General features: G+C 58.3%; 2 protein-coding genes across 2 annotated transcripts in view; one reads left to right on the top strand and one right to left on the bottom strand.

Moving 5' to 3' along the window:
• The first annotated feature begins 1243 nt into the window (after positions 1-1243).
• Positions 1244-10086, top strand: TACR2 (tachykinin receptor 2). The gene is made up of 5 exons (XM_062214293.1): positions 1244-1635; positions 4564-4758; positions 7935-8088; positions 8446-8642; positions 9885-10086. The coding sequence occupies exons 1-5, from the start codon at positions 1244-1246 to the stop codon at positions 10084-10086; spliced, it is 1140 nt and encodes a 379-aa protein (XP_062070277.1).
• A 1663-nt stretch (positions 10087-11749) lies between these two features.
• HK1 (hexokinase 1) overlaps positions 11750-22281 on the bottom strand; it is a 60984-nt gene continuing 50452 nt past the window's right edge. The window contains exons 15-18 of the mRNA XM_062215337.1: positions 19996-20179; positions 18539-18694; positions 14120-14353; positions 11750-12617 (exon numbers count right to left, since the gene is read on the bottom strand). Coding sequence (XP_062071321.1) covers positions 12473-12617; positions 14120-14353; positions 18539-18694; positions 19996-20179 — 719 coding nt within the window. The 3' untranslated portion in view covers positions 11750-12472. The remainder of the gene's footprint in view (positions 12618-14119; positions 14354-18538; positions 18695-19995; positions 20180-22281) is intronic.

The raw sequence follows: 22281 nt of genomic DNA, 5'->3' as shown, positions 1-22281 counted from the left end.
CTTGTCCCCTCACAGCTCCACCCCAGCCCACCGGCCTCAGCCACCTCCCTACCCCCCTACATCCACCCATCTCTGTGCTTTAGGCTGTGGGATCAGGGAGTCCCTCTGAGTCTTCGCTGATTAAAACAAACAGCTTGAAGGCCATTTAGCTAGGCCAGCCTTTGAATTGTGCAGCCAGGGAAACTGAGGCTAGAGCAGAGCAGGACCCCTGACCCCTGATGCAGCAGGTCACCAACACAGCCAGGCGGCCCAGCACCCAGACCTGTGGGCTCTCAGCACAGGGGAAGCTCTCCCAGCACCTAGCTGAGCCCCCCTCCCCCCATAAGCACCCTAACTCCCCTGGATATTTCTGAACATCCCACTAACAGTCACTTTTCATAGTCAGAGGTCACCTCAGTCAGATCTGGACTAAGATCAGGCTCAGTCCAGCTCCCGAGTGTGCACTGGCAATCACCGTCTCGCTGGAGCGCCTGTGCCAGGCTGAATGTAAACACGCAGCCGGGACTGTGCCCGCCGTGCCAGCGCTCCCGCCTCTCCCCCGGGCTGCCCTGGGTCTCTCCCTGCCTCGCAGCCAGTGCTAAATCTTCCAATAGACAAGGCCTGGCCGTGCAAGCAGGGGGTGGGCCGAGGGGCGGGAGCTGAAGCCCCACCTCGTGAGCAGGCAGCACCTCTGCCAAGGCCCTGGCCGCCCTGCCTGGGAGAGCAGCGGCACTGGCTGGCAGTTGGCGGAGTCGTGAGTGCACCCCAGCCCCCCGACCGGCCTGCACCCCGAATCCTGGAGGGACGGCCTGCTGCGTAGGTGACCTGTGGGATGCTCCCCTGACCCGCGATGTCTCCTGAATAGCATTTAGGAGGGCCCCGGGTTCCAGGGTTCCAGTGCCACTTGTCACTGACCCGCCGAGTGGCCTGCGCCAGTCAGATGCCCTCCGGGAGCCTGAGTCTTCAGTAAAGGGGACGTTTCCTGCTCTGAATACGTGGCTTGGGCTCTACTTTTACATGCTATGCGCAAGAATCCTGGCTGGGAGGAGGCACTGTGAGCTGACCATGGCCGTGCACCAGGTGTTCTGCTCTGCCTAGCCCAGCTCTACCTGAGACGTAGGACTGGCGCCCAGGTGCGTGGCCGCATCTTTACATCTCCTCCTCTCCTCACCCCACCCCTCCACGCTATACCCACGCACCGGAGAGGACCCAGGAGCTGCCGGCCCCGGCCCCCCCCCCCCCCGTGCCCTGCTCAGAAGCCACCATGGGGGCCTGTGACATCGTGACCGAGGCCAACATCTCATCTGACGTTGACAGCAACGCCACGGGCATCACGGCTTTCTCCATGCCCGGCTGGCAGCTGGCTCTGTGGGCCACAGCCTACCTGGCCCTGGTGCTGGTGGCCGTGGTGGGCAACGCCACGGTCATCTGGATCATCCTGGCCCACCGGAGGATGCGCACGGTCACCAACTACTTCATCGTCAACCTGGCCCTGGCTGACCTCTGCATGGCCACCTTCAACGCCGCCTTCAACTTCGTCTACGCCAGCCACAACATCTGGTACTTTGGCCGCGCCTTCTGCTACTTCCAGAACCTCTTTCCCATCACGGCCATGTTCGTCAGCATCTACTCCATGACGGCCATCGCTGCTGACAGGCAAGAGGGGAACTGGGGCAGCTCCCCCCTCCCCAGCTCTGCTGGGGCTCAGACAGGGGTGGGCGGCTGCAGTCAGAGTAGACCCCAGGGAACTGCCTTCCAGATCTGGTCGGGACCCAGAACACTGGGGGAGGCCGCAAGTAGAGTCCAGGAGACAGAGGAGAGAAAGGGCTGGCGGGCAGACCGGCACGGGGGTCGGGGGGCAGCACCTGTGGGGGGCTCTCGGAGCTGGTCTTTGGGGTGTTTCCTTTGCTATAAGAAACCTGCTCGTACTGTCTCTCTGTGGCAGGTGGGTCACAGGAGGGCACGCAGCGTCCACCTGGCCATAGCATTGTTATAGGACCCCTTCTTGTCCCGCGCTGCCCTTGGGGGCTGAGACCCTGCCCTCCTGCTGAGGGGCCCTGGGGCACGCAGGCTCAGGACTCAGCAGGGAGCCAGCGGGGAGCCCTCTGGCGGCTGTTGGACCGCTGGGGCCTGCCTCGGATGTGGGAGGGGACTCGAGGAGCCTGTGACCCTGGAGGCACTGAGTCCCTGTCAAGTCCACCCGCCACCCTCCCGCTCCGTGCCCCCTCCCACCCCGCCTTGCTCCGGTAGCCCCAGGAGCTCTCTCACCCCAGCTGCGCAGCGCCAGGCTTTGCGGGTTTCCCTGTGGGAGACATCTTCTCCCACTCATTCCACGTGGAAAGAAACCCTGGAACCCCATTCGTCTGCAGGGTGGGGCACGTCCTGGCCGCAGAAGGCCGGCGAGGTCACCGGGTCTGCCGAGGCCAAGGGGACAGACCCGCAGGCAGACTCGAAATCCAATAAAACTACAGCAGTGGATCATTTGGTATGGCCCCGGAATGAGGTTATACATATCCAAACGGCCCTTGGCAGAATAGAGCTCACCCAGGGAAACTGAGGCAGGGATGAGCAGGCTGCCGTGAGGTCGCCAGTGAGGCAGCGGCGGGGCCAGGCGCCCCCGCACTCAGAGCGGAGCCCCCGCACTCAGAGCGGAGCCCCCACACTGTGCACCCTATGCCCCTGGATGCTTCCGCCCGTCTGAGGTTGTCTTGGCATTCCCACAGCAAATGTTCCCGTGTCTCCTCTGTGGCAGGCACAACCCTAGGAAAAACCGGCCTCCCAGAGCTTCCACTGCGGGGCGGGAGGAGCCCGTGGGGCCCGGGGCGGGGGCAGTCGGGGGAACCCGCAGGAGGCCGTGGGATAACCGGGCCGCTACAGCCACAGCCACAGCGGAGACTCACCCGTTGGTGCCTCCTGCCCTCACGCATGCGCATAACAAGCACTTGCGCAGGCCTGCTCTGGCTCTTTGCAGGCCCTACTCCCGGATGCTGCGGGCAACACCACCAGAGGCTGCCCGCTGGGGCGGAGTTTCAGTAATAAGCGCCTCGCCCCTTCCCACAGCACCCCTGCTGACACCAACAGTCCATTTCGCAGAGTGGACAGGAGGCGGGGAGAGCTCCAGCCGTTTGCTGGACAGTGGGAACACCGGTGGCGAATCCGTCTGAATCCCAGGTCGCTAGACCCTGCCCCTGGACACACAGGATGGCCTCTCGGCCACCTCCCTCCCGGAACAGGCGGGGATCCGAGCCCCCACACTGACCTGAGGCCACCTGCCTCACCTGTGGGAGTGCCCGGGAATCCGGGGGCGCCCGCTGCAGCCCCAGACGAGAGCTGGCCCTGGCTCAGCCCCAGGGAGGACCTGGGAGGGAGGGAGTTAACATCACCCGTCTAGAAGGGCCACTGCACTGCTCACCCTTTGAAATTCGCTGTTGCCGCTCCACCTCTCTACTTGTTTGGTGGGCAAACAAGGGCGTGCATTTTCCACTTGGGTATTTGTCGTTTGGTAGAACCTATTGTCTTTGTAACCCCGTGTATCCTAGACACACAAATCTCATTCTAAGGAGCGGTCCCTGGGCACAAAGATCCCTGGGCACCAGCTACTCTCCTGGAGAGAAAACCAAGGGCCCAGCCACACGGCCAGGTGAAGGGAAGGGAGTGGGCAGAGGCCGGCGCCTGCATCCTTAGTGGACCCCGCCCTTCAACTCCTTTGGCCTGGGAGAAGCAGGCAGCTTCCCCGAAGCCCACCGTTCCTCAGTCCCACCAGGCCCAGGACTCCGGGGCGCCTGGGAGCAGAGAGGAGCTCCGTGTCCCAGTAGCAGGGGTGCCAGGTGGCAGCTCCAACCCCTGCAGCTCCCCCAGAGAGAGGCGGCAGCTCCTGCTACCTGCAACAGGGAGGCGGCGTCCAACCTGAATTTTAACAGGAGGGGCGGGAAGGAGGCTTTCTAAGGTGAGGAGGGAGGGAGCACCCTACAGAAGGTCACGCAGGGCTGCCCCACAGCCAGCGTGAGCCAGGGGCAGCGTGGGAAGCAGTGACCGAGGAGGCTGGAACGTGTGTTGGCCACATGCACAGGGCCTCGAACGCCGAGTTTAAAGGTTAGGGCCTGCACTGCCCCATAGGTGCGTATTGAATTGAAGTATGAATTGAAGTATGCAGCGTGGCTCCTTGGCCATATTAGCCACACTTTCTCGTGCTTGTGGCCATACGTGGTTAGTGGCTACCAAACAGGACAATGCATGAACAGAGCGTTTCCCCCATCAGAGAGAGTTCTGGTGGGCAGCACGGATCTGGCCTTCATCCTGGAGGCTGCCGGCTCTGCTCAGGTTTCTGAACAGAAGTGGGCTGGGCATGGGGCTGAGGGGCTCCGAGAGGGCCGAGCTTCAGGCTAGATGGACTGCCCGTGAGGCCACAGCGCCCTCTTGTGGCCATCTGTGGGAATGTTCACATCCAGAGGGAGGTGTGGGTTGGTGCCTGGGCACTAGCGTGGGGAAGGGGCAAGAGGCTGTGGGCCTGGGCTGGCGGGAGGGAGGGGAGTGAGAGCCAGGCTGATGCAGCAGCCCACTGCTCACACTGCGCTCTGCTCACAGGTACATGGCCATCGTCCACCCCTTCCAGCCCCGGCTCTCGGCCCCTGGCACCAAGGCAGTTATTGCTGGCATCTGGCTGGTGGCCCTGGCCCTCGCCTTCCCCCAGTGCTTCTACTCCACCATCACCATGGACCAGGGTGCCACCAAGTGTGTGGTGGCCTGGCCTGAAGACAGCGGAGGCAAGATGCTCCTCCTGTAAGGCTGTGTGTGCATGTGTGTGTGCATCATGTCCACACAGGAGCAGTGTGTGTTGTGTGCATCATGTCCACACAGGAGCAGTGTGTGTTGTGTGCATCATGTCCACACAGGAGCAGTGTGTGTGTGCATCATGTCCACACAGGGGCTGTGTGTGTGTGTGCATCATGTCCACACAGGAGCAGTGTGTGTGTGTGTGCATCATGGCCACGCAGGAGCAGTGTGTGTGTGTGCATCATGTCCACACAGGAGCAGTGTGTGTGTGTGTGTGCACTGACATCCATGGATGAGCAGTGTCCGTGCTGGGGCTGCACCTGCGTCTAGGAGCATACATAGTAAACTGAAAACGCCCTAAGTGCAGCGTGCACATCCCCCACCTAACCTGTGTGCCGGCCCAGCTCTGCAGCCCAGCCGTCTGCTGACCTGGGGCCTACCCATGTTATTCTTTTTATTATTCCCATTTTGGGTGAAGAAACCGAAGCACTGAGAAAACTCAGCAGTGTGCCCAAGTGCACACGAGTAAGTGGTAAAGTGGGATTCGAAGCCAGGCAGTGCTGCTTCTGAGCCCCGTCTCCCAGCCGCTCTGCTCCTTAAACAAGGATGGGAGTCCTGGAATAAGGACTTGAGGCACAGGCCCAGGCGCAGTCGCCCCGCCCGTCACAGACGCGCTGCAGCCACTCTCATCTGTGAGCCTATGAGAGTGCAGGCAGGCACGTGTGAGGGAATGTGTTTGGAAGAGGGCTCCGTGTGTGCCCAGGCCTGCTGCCTGCTCCATGCCGAGGTGGGGACCACGGCAGGGGTGGGCAGAGGAACTTGGGCGTAGCGCAGACGCTGTGTGACCCTGTCACAGTGTGGCTTTGTGCCCCCCAAAGCACAGCATGGCTTGTTGTTAGAGCACAGAGCTGACGGAGGCTTGGGAGTCTACGCTGGCCCCATCCCGCCCGGCCAGAGCCTCTGTTTCAGGTGAGGACTGGTAACCATGATCCTAGGAAGCCTTTAGCAGTGTGCTGGGCACAGAACAGGCACCCAAGCCAGGGACAACAAAACCAGAGCTGGAGGTGGCCGATTTAGTTCCACAAAGTCCCTGATGCTGCAAGCATGGGGATGCGCACGCTCCTGGCCAAGAGCTGCAGGGTAACCATGACAACCCAGCCTCCACCCCTAGCATCCCCCACCCCACCCCCGTCCCTACCTGGTCTCCATCTGTCTCAAGCACCTAGCAGGAGAGGCCATTCCATGCTAGGTAGGGAAGGCGCCAGGCTGCCACGGAGCCTGGTCCTGGTATTCGGCCTCCACCCAGTCCCACACCCTCACTGAGGCTGGTGCCCACGGCAGCATCCCCCTTGCAGGCCCTGGGAAAAGTGGCATTTTGGAACTGACCACTAGGGCGCAGTGTTTCCCCACCTTCAGGCATGCGCCTCTGTCCCTGGGAGTGGAACCAAGAACTTAGGCCACCAAACACCAGCTACTGCGGGCAGGGCCTTCCAGCCCTGCGCAGTAACAGGGATGGGCAGGATGGCCGCGCTGGGCCAGGAGAGCTGCACTCTCGAGCTCCATGGAGTCAGAGAGGATCTGGGCAAGCCTGGCTTTGTGTGAGAACGGCACTGTTGTGCTGGGGTCGTTAGCCTCAGGCGACTGGGGGCTCTGTCTTCACAGGCTCCCAGCCTGTGTGTGGGAATCTCATGAAGTTATGGAGGCCCCCTCAGAGACACACATCTCCCGAACCCAAAGTACAAAAACACCATCCAGGCCCAAGGGGAGACGTCCCTGATTTGGGGAGACCCCGGAAGGCAGCCCCCACGCTGCTCAGCTCTTTCACCCTAGCCCATGGGGATTCCTGCCCCACCCTGCGTCATCCTGGGCAGTGGAGAAGGGAGGAGGTAGGGGTGACCTCCCCATTTTACAGACGGGAAAACCGAGGCCGAGGGTGAGAACTGCCTTGCCCTAAGTCACACTCTGCTTAAGAGGCTGGGCAAGAATCCCATGCTTCCGACTCCCATAGCGCCGCCCTTCAGTGAGAGGGGAGCAGCGTGGGTTCCGGCGGAGCCTGCAGAGCTTTGCCTGTCAGATTCCTGGGCCTCAGTTCTGTCTCTGGAGGCAGGTGGCCTGGTTGATCTCCCAGGTGTCTCTAGCTCGGACACCCTGAGTGGTGACGGGGGGGGGCACTCACTGTGCCTCCCCTTCTCATCTGCTCTGCAGCGGGTCTCCCCATCCAGACCCCACGTGAGGACCAAGGCATCCAGGAGCCGCCCCCACCCCACCCTAGCTTCTGCAGTGGGCACACTCGCAAAGCCAGCAAGCGGCATTCCACACACCAGGCTCCGGGAGGGAGACTTGCTGGGGCACCTGCTCCCCTCCCACAGGGCGTGCGGGGTAAGAAGAAAGGAAAAGGCCACAGGCAGGGCTGGGGGCTTAGGCCAGCTCCAGGGCTGCTCTGGGGCTCCCACTGGTCACTCCTGAGGGTGCAGAGCAGAGTAGGCCACGGCGCCCTTGCGCCCTCTCAGCCCAGCCCAGTGTGCGCCCAGGGACCGGTGAGTCTCCATGCAGGGGTCTGAGGGCGGCCTGCCTGGGGTGGCGTGCCAGGGCCTTGCTGACATGCAGGCAGGAAGCAGGTGGCCCAGTGATGTGTGCAAAGTGGCAATCCCCCCATCCTATTCCTTGCTGCAGGCGTGGGTACAAGATGGAGTCCCACTGATGCCAGCCATTCCACCTATCCATCCAACCATCCATCCACCCACCCATCCACCTACCCATCCATCCATCCATCCATCCACCCATCCATCCATCCATCCATCCACCCACCCTCCCACCCATCCATCCACCCACCCACCTACCCATCCATCCATCCATCCATCCAGCCACATAGAGGTTTTCTACATATGCACATGCATAGGATTCTAGAAGAAAACAGGCCACACCGCTAATTGTGGGGGGCCTGGGATTTGACTTTCTCCTCCATACTTAAATTTCAAAGCCAGCGTGTTGCTATTTATTTCCTTTGTTGGTAGCGTCTATCACCTGGATGACTCCCAGCTAATGCTGGTCCCCTGCCTCAGGGCACAAATGCTGCCGAGATGGCCTTTTCTTTTTACACCAAGCCCAGGCCTCCACAAGCCACCCAGGGATGTCCGAGCCAGGGCGGCAGCCCTCTGCCCAGGCCTCTGGCTCTCCCCCAGGTACCACCTCACGGTGATCGCCCTCATCTACTTCCTGCCACTCGTGGTGATGTTCGTGGCCTACAGTGTCATTGGCTTCAAGCTCTGGAGGCGAGCCGTGCCCAGACACCAGACCCATGGCGCCAACCTGCGCCACCTGCGGGCCAAGAAGAAGGTGGGTGTGGGGCTGGGTGGGGCCAGCCTGGGAGCCGCCCCTGTGGGCTCAGGGAGGCAGAGGGTCACAGAGGGGAGCCTTCAGGCTTGCCCATGGACAGGCACAGGTCTCAGGGAGACAGCACTCTGCAAACCCCTGAGGTTGGGGTTAGGAGCTGGCAGGAGCCCACCCACCCTCCAGGATCTGGTGCTGGGCTCGCAGCAGTGAGAACTTCAAAGGAGGGCGGTAAGGGCAGAAGGACCAGCCTGGGCAGAGGCCCGGAGGTGGGCTCCAGCGGTGGGGGGCGGCCCAAACTGGCACCTGCCCTTGGAGGGCTGGGGCTCGCGGCTCCGGAGTGACCTGAGCTCTCGCGGCCAGTTCGTGAAGACCATGGTGCTGGTGGTGGTGACGTTCGCCGTCTGCTGGCTGCCCTACCACCTCTACTTCCTGCTGGGCCACTTCCAGGACGACATCTACTGCCGCAAGTTCATCCAGCAGGTCTACCTGGTACTCTTCTGGCTGGCCATGAGCTCCACCATGTACAACCCCATCATCTACTGCTGCCTCAACCACAGGTGAGCCCACCCGCCTGCCCGCCCTCCACCCGGCCGGCTCGCAGCAGTCTGCCTTCTGGCCCGGGCCTGGCTTGAGCTCTAACCCCTCCTCCACAGAGCCTCGCCCCCTTGCCCAGGCCACGGCACCCCTCATTTGCCCCTATCTCCCCTGGGTCCACATCTGGGACAAGGACAAAGGGAGGACCAGAGAGATGCCCAGGAGGGGAAGTCAGAGGGGGTCGGGACAGACAGAACGGGAGGAAGAGCAGCACCAGCTATGAGGGGGCAACTCCATTCTCCCGTGCCTCCGAGGTGCATCAGCGGGGAGCTGGATTAGCAGCCCACGGTAGCCCGGGCTGGAACCAGGCACTCCAGGATGGGACGCGTCCTGTGCTCTGGCTTAGCTCTCAAGAGAACCAGGCCCGTGCTGCACGGGAGCTGGACCACAGGGACAAGGGGAGACACAGGGAGAGGGCTTCAGGGAGGCTACTGCAGTCACCCAGGTGAGAGACCGGCTGGAGTGCGGTCAGGCGTGATGACGGTGTGGGAGAGGAAGTCGGGGCGACCCCAGCAGGTCTGCCAGAGCTGCCGGGAGCCGGCGTGGGGTGGGAAGGGTGGCTGGGAGCTGGGTTTGGGCAGGTTGGGTGTGGGCACCAAGGCCGCCAGGCTTGGACACTGCGGCTCTGCAGGGACACGGGGGGTGCACAGCCCCAGGGAGAGTCTGCATGCGGCCAGGACAGGGCTCCTTCTCCTCTGCCCTGGCTGGGCAGCTGGCGCTCCTTCTGCCAAGCCACTCGCTGTGCCCGCTGCCTCTGAAGTCCAGGGGCTTTCAGTGCTGCCACGCGGTTATTTTTTAAGCAAAACTACCCGAACTTGGTAGCTCCACGTGTGCCTTCTTCTGTTGCAGTCCCCTCGGAGAGCACCTTTATTGCACCCACGCTGCCCAAGTCCTAGTAGCTTTTTTTTTTTTTTTTTTTTTAACAGACTCTGAATACTCTTTAGGGAACAGACCAGCCAGGACCATATCACTGGCTGTGTTCCTGTGTCTGCAACGAAACAGCCCAAACCCACAGAGCCACCCGATGGCCTCTTAGCTCTAGAGCACTTCCGGCTGGTTCCCAAACCCCACACCGGGATAGAACGCACCTGTTAAGACACAGCGAGCCATGGCGTCTCCCCCGCGTGAGGCCGCACTTTCCCCTGAGGGCTCCCGCACCCCACTCCCTCACTCCCCTCACTCAAGGTGACCTCCCCACTCCCCAGGTTTCGCTCCGGATTCCGGCTTGCTTTCCGCTGCTGCCCTTGGGTCACGCCCACCGAGGAAGACAAGCTGGAGCTGACGCACACGCCGTCCCTCTCCGTGAGGGTCAACAGGTGTCACACCAAAGAGACTCTGTTCCTGGTTGGGGACGTGGCTCCCTCTGAGGCTGCCAATGGGCAGGCTGGGGGTCCCCAGGATTTCTAAAGCCTCGTGCCTGGCTGCATGGTGGGGACCTAGCACCCTTTGGGAAGCAGCCAATTGAGAGGACCGGATCTGAGGGTCTGGCCCATGCCCGCCACACCCAGGGAAAACAAGATGGGGCCAGGGTCTCCCATGGGGCCAGCACTTACCTACACCAGGAGTCGAAAGCTCAGGTGCCCTGGAGCAAGCAACATAAAGTAGTGAACTGGATCCAGCGCAAAAGAAAAACTCCACGTGCTGATTTCCAGCGTCAGGGTTGATGCGATAGGGAGAGGTGCAGACTGTGGCAAACCGGAGGCGCTAGGCTGTCAGAGGGTCGGCAGCCGCTCCGCTTTGGGTAAATGGTGTCAGTCAGGGCAGCCCATCGCTGCCAGGGCCTCTCACCCTTTCAGGAAAACCCAAAATCCCAAATTTGAGTGTGAGACCTGTGGACCTGTGAGATCTGGCTTGCAAAAAACACCTCCAGACAAGCCAAGGACATCTGTGGGCAGTGCAGAATCCGACACACCGATTCCTCATCAGGCTAAAGACACAAGGAGGCGGCTGCGTGCCTGGCCACGCCCACCGGCCACGAGCTGGCCCAGGACCTCCGGGCCAGTGGAGATGGGGGCTGAGTCAGTGGGGACCTCAGCTGTGCTGCCTTGGACAAGTCGCTCTGGCCCTCCCCCTCTTCCTCTGCCCAGCAGCCCACGCCTCACACGGAGGTGGGGGACTGATGCACGTGACGTGTGCAAACCAGGCCACACAGCGCTCACTAAACAGCAGCGTGGTTCTTGAGACTAGTTTGCCAGCCGTCTCCCATGAAAGCCACCTGCAAGTCAGCCACGCAGCTCCCACCCTCACCCGTGCAGCAGCCAACAGCAGGTGTCCCGACCCCCAGCCCTGCCCAGGGCACAGCCCTCCCCGCTCGCTGATTCCTGCTCCACCCCTCCCCCCAGAAGAACCGTGTCCCGTTCACGTGCACGTCAATGTTTTGCGTTATCCATGTTCCCCACAGATCACTGTGCCAGACACCAGCACTGCAGGAACCCCAAATAAAGGGAGTCTGATGTCACCAGACCAAGCGACCAAGCAGGCAGTTAGTCCTGGGGAAGCCACGGAGAGCTGGAGTCGTGGCTCGGGACATCACAGGGCGCCTGGAGCCATATGGGGGTGCGACCCAGCAAAGGGCTGGCAGGAGACTCCAACATGGCAGCCACAGGATGAGAAGGGTCAGATAAGGGCTAGTGCCCGAGGGATGGGCGGGGTCAAGTTCAGACTGGGGGCGAGTGCAGCGACCCTACAGAGCTGGGCTGCTCCGAGGCTCCACGTGGGGCAGGCGGCCTCTGGCAGACAGGGGGATAGAAGAGGAGGCCTCCTGGGGGCACACGGCAGGGGCAGGGGAAGGGGGTGTGAACCAGGGCTGCCCTGAATGGCTCCTGGGAGCCAAGTCGGAGGATAAGGGCCTTACACTGTCACCTTCGGATAGGAGGTGGGGAAGGGGCTGTGGGACCCTGGGACCAGAGGAGGAAGACAGGGCAAAAGGCTACTTCTGTGACGTTCCACAGGGAGAGGACCGAAGCCCTCGTGCCCACCCAAGGCCGGGGGCTGAAGACCATAACCTTTCTCCTGCATTTGGTCTGGGGACATCCCCAGGCGTGGGACGCGGGACGCGGGACGCAGGGCCTTGAATCGGTACAAAGTTTACTAGGTCATACAACACGGCTCACAGAAGCGATGGAGATTCCAGTGACGGCACGGTGGCTGGCTGGCTCCTCTTACCCACATACAGACAAGACATTCTCCCCCAGACGGCCCCCCTCCCCCCACAAGACAAACAGGATGCAAGACTGTCACGGTGTGGCTAGGATCGGGGTCCACAGACACGTGAGGGTGGCGCCGGGACAGGAGGCAGCGGCTACCGTGAGGCCCCCCTCACCCTCCAGGCGGCGCCCCGGCAGGTGGAGCCCCGGCAGTGTCTGCTGGTGATAATACATTTCACACGGGGGAGGGGACCCCAACGATGAGCTTCAGAGGCCTGTGAGGGCTGCCCGGTGCTGTGATTTTTTTCATCTCGAGCCAATAGATAACTCCGCTGGGTAAATGCACACGGTCGAAATGGATGCCACTACACTTCACACGTGGAGGACGGACGACCAGGTCGAAATCAGATCATGCAGAGTGGCAGGGTGGGTGAGGAGGGACCCAGGTGAGAGAGGTTATCAACAGCACACACTCTACGTTGTACCCTAGGTTATACGCCGTTAGTTGGGTTTCGTCTTCCTCCCTGCGGCGGGGACGGCGGGGACGGCGGGCTCCAGCCGCGTGCCACAGCACGGCTCGCAGGGAGGAGCAGGACCGGCGCTGGCAGAGAGACGTGCCGGAAGGATGGCGGCTGGGGCCCCGGCTCCTAGCTGCTCAGTTCGCCTCGGAGCCTCACGCCCACAGCCGTGATGAGCGCGGCGCCTTTACCGCTACCGTCTTCGGACAGGAGGAAGGACACGTTACACTTTGGGGACAGCTCCTTCACGGTCTGATGCATGATTCTGGAGAAGCTAAGAGACAGAGACAGAGACAGAGGAGACGGTGGAGACAGGAAGAAAGACAAGAGCCACTGTGCTCCCCTGCAGACGCTCAAGTGCCCGACCAAGGCGGCAGAGGCTGCACTGGAGCAGGGTGGTCGGAAGCCACGAGGGTTCAACAGCCCTGGCCCAACCCAAATCGCTTCTGGGGGGCGACGGCATGAGTGACACAGACACACCTCCACCTTCACCCCCAGAGCTTGGAGCTCCAGGGAACCTGAAATCCCAGAAGGACACGGGGGCTCCGTGGACTAAACATTACCAACCCCCAGCCGCAGTGCTGGGACCCCAGCTCACCACCACCCCAGTCCAGCACCCAGCACCCACAGCCTGGAGCAAGCAGCCCCCAGTGGAGGGCGGTCTGCCCTCGAGGACGACTCTGGGCACTTGCACGGTGTGCTGAGGTGGACAGGGCCAGACCCAGCCCAGGCGACCACGGGGCAGCTCTGCAGGTGTAGACGTGGGTGAGGATGTGGCCAGACATGTGGCTTCATCAAGGTAAGCAGGTGCCACTGCCTACATGTGAGGTGACACAAAGGCTCAGTTTATCCAGGATGGTCCCGGGGTAGTCACTAGGAACTAAGAAGCTGGCAAAAGCAGCCTAGTTTAGACAATAACATTAGGGTCACTCTACTCGTCAATGCCATGCTCTGCCTGCTTGCTCTCTCCTCCTCTCTCTCTGTTAAGTCTGCCTTTCAGATACAAAAATAAATAAATAAATAAATCTTTACCCAAAAAAAAAAAAAAAAAAAAAAGAAAAAAAGAAAAGAAAAAAGGGGGCTAGCTCTTTGGCATAAGGTTAAGCCCTCGTCTGTGATGCCAGCAGCCCATATGGGTGCCAGTTTGAGTCCCAGCTGCTCTACTTCCAATCCAGCTTCCTGCTAATGCACCTGGGAAAGCAGTGGAGGATGGGCCAAGTGCTTGGACCCCTGCACCCACGTGGGAGATCCAGAAGCTTCTGGTTCCTGGCTTTGGCCTGGCCCAGCCTTGGCCACTGTGGCCATTTTGAGGGTGAACCCGCAGATGGAAGACCTCTCCTTCCTCCTCCTCCTCTTGTTCTCTGTAAGTCTACAGACGGGGTCTCATGCCCGCCTCCAGCATGGGTGTCAGACATATGACCAAGAGGAGGCCACTCCCTGCCTCTCCCTGCCCCCAAGCCCAGAGCTACAGCTGCTCTTGCCCTTCCAAGGCTCCACAAACTGAGCTTTTAGCAGGTGAGCAAGACAATGGCCCTCTCCTTTCTCAGTTTCCTCTCCACTTTCTAGCACACGCTCACACCCACCCCTACCTCCTCTCCCACCTGAGGGTCTGGCTTTGTGCTGGCCAAGGAAAGCCACACCTTGAGCCCCACTCCGCCCCCACAAGTCCCAGTCATACTCTGGAGCTGCTCATCCGCCCGGAGCAGGCCCTGCACGCACAGCCTCCAGGCTGGCCCCATTCCCTGCCACCCCAGCCCTGGGGGAGGCCCCACTCACTGTGGATGAAGCTTGTACAGCGTCCCATCCACGCCCACGGTCACGTTGAGATGGTCCAGCCCTCTGTTCTCGCGGATCTTGTCCACCACCGCAGCCATGCCTGCGCCGCACAGCTGCGCGGCCCTCCTGGACACCACCCCGCACACCGTCTTGACGAGGATACTGTCGTCACACGTGCTGTTCAGACCCAGCTGCTGGAGGATGGCCCGCACCTGGAGCAGCGCCAGCCGGTCGCTGCGAGGGACAGAAGCCAGGCACTGGGTGAAGCGGCACTGTCCCAAGTCACTGCACTTAGCCACCAGTAGGCCTTAAAAATAACTTTTTTTTTTTTTTAAAAGACGATCTCAAAGGGGGCTGGCGTTGTGGCTCAGTGGGTTAAGCCACCGCTTGTGACACTAGCATCCCATATGAGCACCATTTTGAGTCCTGGCTGTTCTACTTTCAACCTAGCTTCCTGCTAACACACCTGGGAAAGCAGCAGAAGATGGCCCAAGTCACTGGGCCCCTGCACCCATGTGGGAGACCCAGAAGAAGTTAATGGCTCCTGGCTTTGGCCTGGCACAGCCTCAGCTGTTATGGCCATTTGGGGAGTGAACCAGTAGATAAAACATCTCTTTCTACTTCTGCCTTGCAAATAAAAAATAAATCTTTAAAAAAAGAGAATATTCTTTTTAAAAAATCTCACAAGGATTTTGTTGAATTTTGTCAAATCTAGAAAAATAAAAGTTGGGAGATTAAAACTATCCATTATTCCAACACCTCGACAAATGCTCGGTATATTTCCTTCCCATGTATTTTCCTTAGCTGTCCCTGGACAACGGTGCTGCGCTTGTGAGCTGAGCACGGAACCGTCCTTTGCACCCATGTGGTTTTCCTTCCTTTCCCTGTTTTGTAAACCTGAGCCATTCTGAGGACTGTAGAGTGCTGACACAGCATCGCACTCCAGGCACGCAGCATTACCGAATCAGCAATCTGCAGAAATGTCAGTCTTTTGCAATTTTCTATTATAAAATACTAATTCTGAGGAGGGACGTTTGGCTCAGTGGTTAAGAGAACACTCGGGACCCCTGCGGCTGATATCAGAGCGTCTGGGTTCCAGTTCCAGCTTCCCGCTAACAGGCATCCTGGGAGGACCTGGGTTCCTGCCACCCACCTGGGAGACCCAGACGGAGTTCCAGGCTCCCAGCTTCAGCCCAGCCCCAGTCAGCAGGTGGAGTCTCTGTCTCCCTTTTTCAAATAAGTGGCAACAATAACTAAGAGAGAGTTAGTGTGATGAAGTTTCTTGTTGCTAAGTCTTTGTACACAGTTGGGATCGTTTCCTGGGGGTCCACTTCTCAGGCACGGGGCTCTGGATGCACAGTGCCAGTGCTACCCGGGAGGCGGCACCTGCACCTCCCGCGGCCACACTGCTCCTCATGGAGAGGTGGCTGACCGGCACTCTGCTCTGTTAGTGAGGACGGCCCCTCCTTTCACTTGTCCACTGGCTGCATGGCCTCCCTAACGTGTACCAGGACCTTTTTTTCTCCTGGGATTTTGTCTTGTTTGCATTAAATCAGAAGAGAGGACAATGACTGACAATGGATGATCTTGAGACCAGTCTGCCTTTTTGAGGATTTCCAGCATGTACACTACCTCATTTATTCCTCAACCAACCAGTGCACACGCTTATGCTCAAAGATGAGGATTATTCCCGTTTTAAAGAGGAGGAAACTGGGGACTGGCGCTGTGGTGTAGCGGGGAAAGCCGCTGCCTGCAGTGCCGACATCCCATATGGGCACCGGTTCAAGTCCTGGCCGCTCCACTTCCAGTCTAGCTCTCTGCTATGGCCTGGGAAAGCAGCAGAAGATGGCCCAAGTCCTTGGACCCCTGCACCCATGTGGGAGATCCAGAAAAAGCTCTTGGCTTTTGGCTTTGGATCGGCCCAGCTCTCGCCGTTGTGGCCATTTGGGGAGTGAACTAGCAGATGGAAGACCTCTCTCTCTCTCTCTCTCTCTCTCTCTGCCTCTGCCTCTCTGTAACTCTGCCTCTAAATAAATAAATAAATCTTTAAGAAAAAAGATAATCTGAAAACTTAAAAAAAAAAAAAACAAGATGAGGAAACTGAAGCTAGGAGTTGAGTAGCTCCTGGCACCAGCCCAGCGTAGTCACTATAGGTATTTATAGGAAGTGCACCAGCAGACAGATCTGTCTCTGTCTCTGTTTCTCACATAAATAGTTTTTTAAAGATTAATTTATTTGAAAGAGTTACAGAGAGAGGGGGAGAGAGAGTGTGTGAGATTTTGCATTTGCTGGTTCATTCCCCAAGTGGCCACAACAGCCAGGGCTGAGCCAGGCTGAAGCAAGAAGCCAGGAGCTTCATTTGGGTCTCCTATATGGGTAGCAGAGACCCAAGCACTTGAACCACCTTCTACTGCTTTCCCAGGCCATTAGAAGGTAGCTGGATTGGAAGTAGAGTAGCCAGGACTCAAACTGGCCCCCATATGGGATGCTGACATCACAGGCTGCAGCTTTAACTGCTATGCCCTAGCGGCAGCCCTTCAAATAATAAATTTTAAAAACAAAACAAGGCAAAATAATAATAATAATAATAATCAAAAGAAACAAACCCAGAAAATAAAAGTATTGTCAAGAATATGGAGAGAGGCTGATCCTGTGGCTTAGTAGGCTAAACCTCCACCTGCAGTGCCAGCAGCCTGTATGATCACCGGTTAGTGTCTCAGCGGCTCCACTTCTGATCCAACTCTGCTATGGCCTGGGAAAGCAGTAGAAGATGGCCCAAGTGCTTGGGCCCCTGCACCCACGTGGGAGACGCCAAGAAGTTCCTAGCTTCAGATGGGCTCAGCTCTGGCCATTGTGGCCATTTGGGGAGTGAACCAGTGGATGGAAGACCACTCTCTCTGTCTCTACCTCTCTCTATAACTCTGCCTCTCAAATAAATAAATAATTTTTAAAAAATGAAGAGACAGGAAGCTTCATGCTCTGCTGGGGGAATGTAAAAGAGTGCTCCTGTGGAAACAGCAGGTGTTCCCTGGAAAACCAAAGATGGGATTTCCATATGACCCAGCAATCCCACTGGTGCATATACACACAAAACAAAGGAGAGCAGGGACTCAAACAGCTGTCCGCACACCTACGTTCACAGGAGCAGCATTCACAACAGCCACAAGGCAGAAGCAAGCCAAGTGACCAGCCACAGGTGAGTGGAGAAACCACGCGTGGATATCCAGGTGACACTACACCAGTCACCTCGAGGGGAGGAAACTGCAGGTGCTATGACCCCATGTACCTGTGGACATTATGCTAAGAGAAAGATGCCAGACACCAAAGGACAAATGCTACGTGCTTCCTCCTACGAGGTACCTACAGCACTTATAGAAGCACAGAGCAGAACGCTGGCTGCCCGGGGAGGGGAGGAGGCGGGAAATGGGAATTGTTTGATGAGCTCGGAGCTTCCATTTGAGAAGGTGAAAAAGTTCTGGAGAGGGAGGGTGGTGACAGTTGCACAACAATGTGAACACACTCGATGCCAGGGCAGGTGTTACAGCGCAGTGAGTTAAGCTGCCACCTGCAATGCCAGCACCCCATATGACCACCAGTTCAAATCTCGCCTATTCTACTTCTGATCCAGCTCCCTTCTAATGCAGCAGAGGGAAAGCAGCAGAGGATGTCCCAAGTGCTTGGGGCTCTGCACCCACATGGGAGACCAGATGGAGTTACCAGCTCCTGGCTTGGGCCTGGCCCAGCCCCCGGCCATTATGGCCATTTGGGGAGTGAACCAGTGGATGGAAGATTTCTCTCTCTCCTCCCTAATTCTGCCTTTCAAATAAACAAATAAATCTTTAAAAAAAAAAAAAAAAGGCACATAATGCCACTGAGCTATGCACTTGCCAATGGCCTTGTCTGGGCAAAAGCAATGTGCAGGCTTCGTTAGATGACTGTGCAGAGCCACCCCTGGTTCCTGAAGATCATTCTAAGACTAAGGTGGCATCCGCACAAACACTTATGCTTTCCAACAGCAAAGGCGGGGATGAAATGTTCACGCCATGGGACAAAGACAGAATCGGCTTTGCCAGGAGGCAGGGGACTGAGGGGTGGCCCATGGATGCCGCACAGGCTGCACTGAGGGCAACTGGGCCCAAGGTTTTTGCTCCACACCCCTTCAGGGATCTGCACTCTACCTGTCCTATGCTGCATCGATCAACCCAGGAATAATGACTGCCCAGCAGAAAAGATGCACAAAAGCCAAGGCATTTACAGTGAAAGGATTTGGCCTCAGTAAGCAAACTCTCAGGGCCGGCCACTGCCGTGGAAAAAACACTTCCCACCCAGGGCCACCCCCGGAGACCCCCTGCCCCGCACAGCCTGGCAGCCAGCCCCAGCTATCAGTGTGGGTGCGGCGGGTGAGTCCCTGCCACTCACCTCTCGATCTGAGAGAGGAACTTTGTCTCAAAGATGCCCCTCGTCTTGAGCGGCTCGGAGACCTGCCCGCGGAAGAGGAAGCCCTTCTTGGTGAAGTCGATGAGGATGTTACGGACGATCTCCCCCAGGTACATGCCGCTGATCATCTTCTCGTACCTGAGACAGGAGGCGGGCTGGGCATCCAGGCGAAGCCACTGGGCCACCGCCAGCCCTCGGTCGGCCCCTCACGGGCATTGGCACAATACAGCACACACACACAAACACACACGCACGCACATACACACACACCTTGCCCTTCAGCTTCACGACAATCAGGGCCTCACTGCCTCCTGTCACCACAGCAGTGACAGCCCTACAAAGACAGGGAACGCGTGTCTGGCTCAGCTCTGAGTGCCCAGGGCCCAGCACAGCACCAGGCCCCCCGGCAAGGGCTCCATACTTGGCGACAGCATAAGCAGATGAGTGGGCTGAGTGTCAAAGGGACAAGTGGGCAACAATGGGAAGCCCCTGGGTTCTGTGAAGACACTCAAGGTCCTGGGGGACACACCCAGCCGTGTGCTAAGGCCACGCAGGCCGGAGGATTTGGGGCACACACTCCTGAGGACGACGGGGCCTGCCTTCCCCACGCTTAAGGGTGTCAGCAAACGACAGGGGTTAAGGGCTTCCCCGGCACATGCAGTGGAAAGCGTGAACTAGCAGAGGGTGGGGAAGGGGTCTTCTTACACGCCCCACCCCCAGCCCTTCGGAGACCATCTCAGGTGGGTGCTGGCAGGTCTCCGCCTCCTCCAGCACCTGCCCGTCTTCCTCTCCAACAGAGGGGCTCAGCTGAGAGCCTTCGGTAGGCACCGGTGTCAGCTAGCGAGGATGAACGCCGCCCGGCATGGGGTGCGGTAACCACCATCTGTCTATGGCGAGCTTCGCTCCTCTCTTCCTCCCTCATTAACGGACATAATGGGACAAGGTGGTGCCTTGGGAAAGGCTGGGGACCCACCCGTGTTGGGAGGTGCTGAACTAGCCCTGCCTTCTGCCTCTGGAGACACAGGCTCTTTTGTCCCATCTCACGGGAGCGTGGACACTCGTTTCAAACAAGGTCCCTGGGAACTGAGTGGCAAAGCCCTAGTAGACACTAGGTGGGGCTGGAGGCTCACAGAGGCAAGGAAGAATGGGGAGGGAGGGCTCTGCTGCCCCTACCTGTGGCCCCACCCCCATGCCATTTGGATGGGGAGGCTCGGCCTGGCTGTCCGTCCTCTGGGCCATCCTGTACCATTCTGGGGGCCCAGCCCTCTGCTGTCCTTGGACCAAAAGCCAAGGTCAGGAGTGAGCCACAGGGGTCAGTCTCCAGGTCTCTGCCGGGACCTCACTCCTCCTAAACCTTTCCCATGGCAAGAGGCAGAAGGCAGCCGAGCGTCCTCGAGGTCCTGACCCTCGGGTGTCCCCCGCCCCCCAAGCACAATTACCTCTGCTTCCCAGCGTTTAGAGAATATTCGTCCACCAGTTGGTCGTAGATGGTTCTGATGTCATCCAGACAGCCGTTGTCGCCGAAGGCGCCCCACTCCATGTTGATGCACATCTGCCCCTCGTTCCCCTCCAGCATCTCCACGTTCCGCATCTCCTCCATGTAGCAGGCATTGCAGCCCGTCCCTGCGACACAAACGGGGGCGTGTGCGCGAACGGCCCTGACACCAGGCACGGGGCCGGCGTTCCGCAGATAAGGGGCATGCCTTGGAGATGAACACAGCGGCAGCTTTGCTTCCCCCGTGTCCTCCAGGAGAAAAATTTGAAATATAAACAGAGAGTGTGAGTTAAGCCACCCAGAGAGCGTCTGATTAACTCGCTTCACACCAACGGCCTTCCATGTTTATCCATGCAGGCAGGGCTATACTTATGTTAATAGATGGTCTTAGGACACAGGCATAAATCTGTAATGGTAGAAGTTTAGGCAATGCGCGGACAAGGAAAAAATATGTGAACACACACATACACAAACACTCGGGCAGGCATTTGGTACAGCGGTGAGGGCACTGCTTGAGACACTTCCTTCCCACACTGGAGTGCCTGGGTTCGAGTCCTGACTCCACTCCTGATTCCACCTTCCTGCTACTGAACACTTTAGGCGGCAGCAGGTAACAGCTCAAGTTCTTGGGTCCCTGCCAACCAGGTGGGAGAGTTGGACTAAGTTCTTCGCTCCCAACTTTGGCCTAGTCCAGCCCCAGCTGTTGCAGGCATTTAGGGAGTGAACCAATGGAGTTTGTTCAGCTCTGCATTTTCAAATAAATGAAAACTGAAAAAAACACACACAAACTTACACTTGCACTTAAATAAATATATATATATATAGGCATGAGTTCGAGTCCTGGCTGCTCCACTTATAATCCAGCTACCTGCTAATGTGCCTGGAAAAACAGTGGAAGATAGCACAAGTCCTTGGGTCCCTGCACCCATGTGGGAGACCTGGAAGATGCTGCTGGCTTTTGGCTTCAGATCAGCCCGGCTACGGCCATTGTGGCCATCTGGGGAGTGAACCAGTGGATGGAAGACCCCTCTCTATGTCTGGAGCTCTGCCTCTAAAGAAAGAAATGAGTCCTTAAAAAAAAAAAAAAAAAAGAGCTGATGATTCTCCTAGGAAAAAGGTGCATTCATCTGGGTGTACAGGTGTACCCACAATCTGGAAGATGGCTTCCAGGGGCCCACAGGCCGCTGGTTTCTATGCCTGAACTCCTAGAGCCTGTTCCTGAGAGTGCGGCCCCACAGGGCTGGGGTGGGACCACAAACTGTGCCGTTCCAGTCCATGAGGAGCTAAGTAAAGGAACTGAGGAGCAGGGCTGTACTGCAGGGGGACACGGGCTCCAATCTTGATTGCTCCACTTCCTATCCAGAGCCCTGTTAATGCACCTGGGAAGCAGTGGAAGATGGCCCCAAATACTTGGTCCCCTGCCACCCATGTGGGAGACCTGGATGGAGTTACAGACTCCTGTCTTCAGCCTGGCCCAGCCCCAGCCATTGTGGCCATTTGGGGAGTGAACCAGAGGATAGAAGATCTCTCCCCCTCTCTCTGTAACTCTACCTTTCAAATAAATACAAAAAAATCTTGAAAAGAAAAAAAAAAAGGAAATTGAGAGGATGTGTTCGCCGCAGTTTTAATTGCTAGGACATGTAAATGGGCAGTCAGTGGGCTTCTCTTTTTTTTTTTTTAATTTTTGACAGGCAGAGTTAGACAGTGAGAGAGAGACAGAGAGAAAGGTCTTCCTTCTGTTGGTTCACCCCCCAAATGGCCGCCACGGCCGAAGCACTGCGCCGATCTGATGCCAGGAGCCAGGTGCTTCCTCCTGGTCTCCCATGTGGGTGCAGGGCCCAAGCACTTGGGCCATCCTCCACTGCCTTCCCGGGCCACAGCAGAGAGCTGGACTGGAAGAGGAGCAACCGGGGCTTCTCTTATTGAATGGACTAAACATTTAAAAACCAGCCAACTAACCAAACCAAGCAGTCCTTCCCAGACACTTCAGTACGCATCTGAACCCCCAGGGGCTCTGGTTAAGATCCAGATCTGGGTCAGGGAGCCTGGGGCGGGGCTGGCCCAGTGATAACAGTGGCCCTGGAGCATCGACCCCTCCTGCCTGGGATGTAGGCACAAGTTCAGCATCAAGGAGTGACTCAAGGACAGACCCCCTGGCACTGGCACCTTCATTGCCTTGGAAGAAAAAAGTGGAACCCACAGACTGAGTACGTGCCTGGATGCGTTCTGT

Source organism: Lepus europaeus, chromosome 17 (assembly GCF_033115175.1).
Source record: "Lepus europaeus isolate LE1 chromosome 17, mLepTim1.pri, whole genome shotgun sequence".
NCBI lineage: Eukaryota > Metazoa > Chordata > Mammalia > Lagomorpha > Leporidae > Lepus > Lepus europaeus.
Note: the sequence above shows the minus strand (reverse complement) of the source record. Positions and strands in the feature narration are given on the sequence as shown.

Coding starts and splice junctions, on each gene's coding strand:
- TACR2 (XM_062214293.1), top strand. CDS start 1,244: ATGGGGGCCTGTGACATCGTGACCGAGGCCAACATCTCATCTGACGTT. Junction 1,636..4,563: donor ACGGCCATCGCTGCTGACAG/GCAAGAGGGGAA, acceptor CTCTGCTCACAG/GTACATGGCCATCGTCCACC. Junction 8,089..8,445: donor ACCTGCGGGCCAAGAAGAAG/GTGGGTGTGGGG, acceptor TCTCGCGGCCAG/TTCGTGAAGACCATGGTGCT.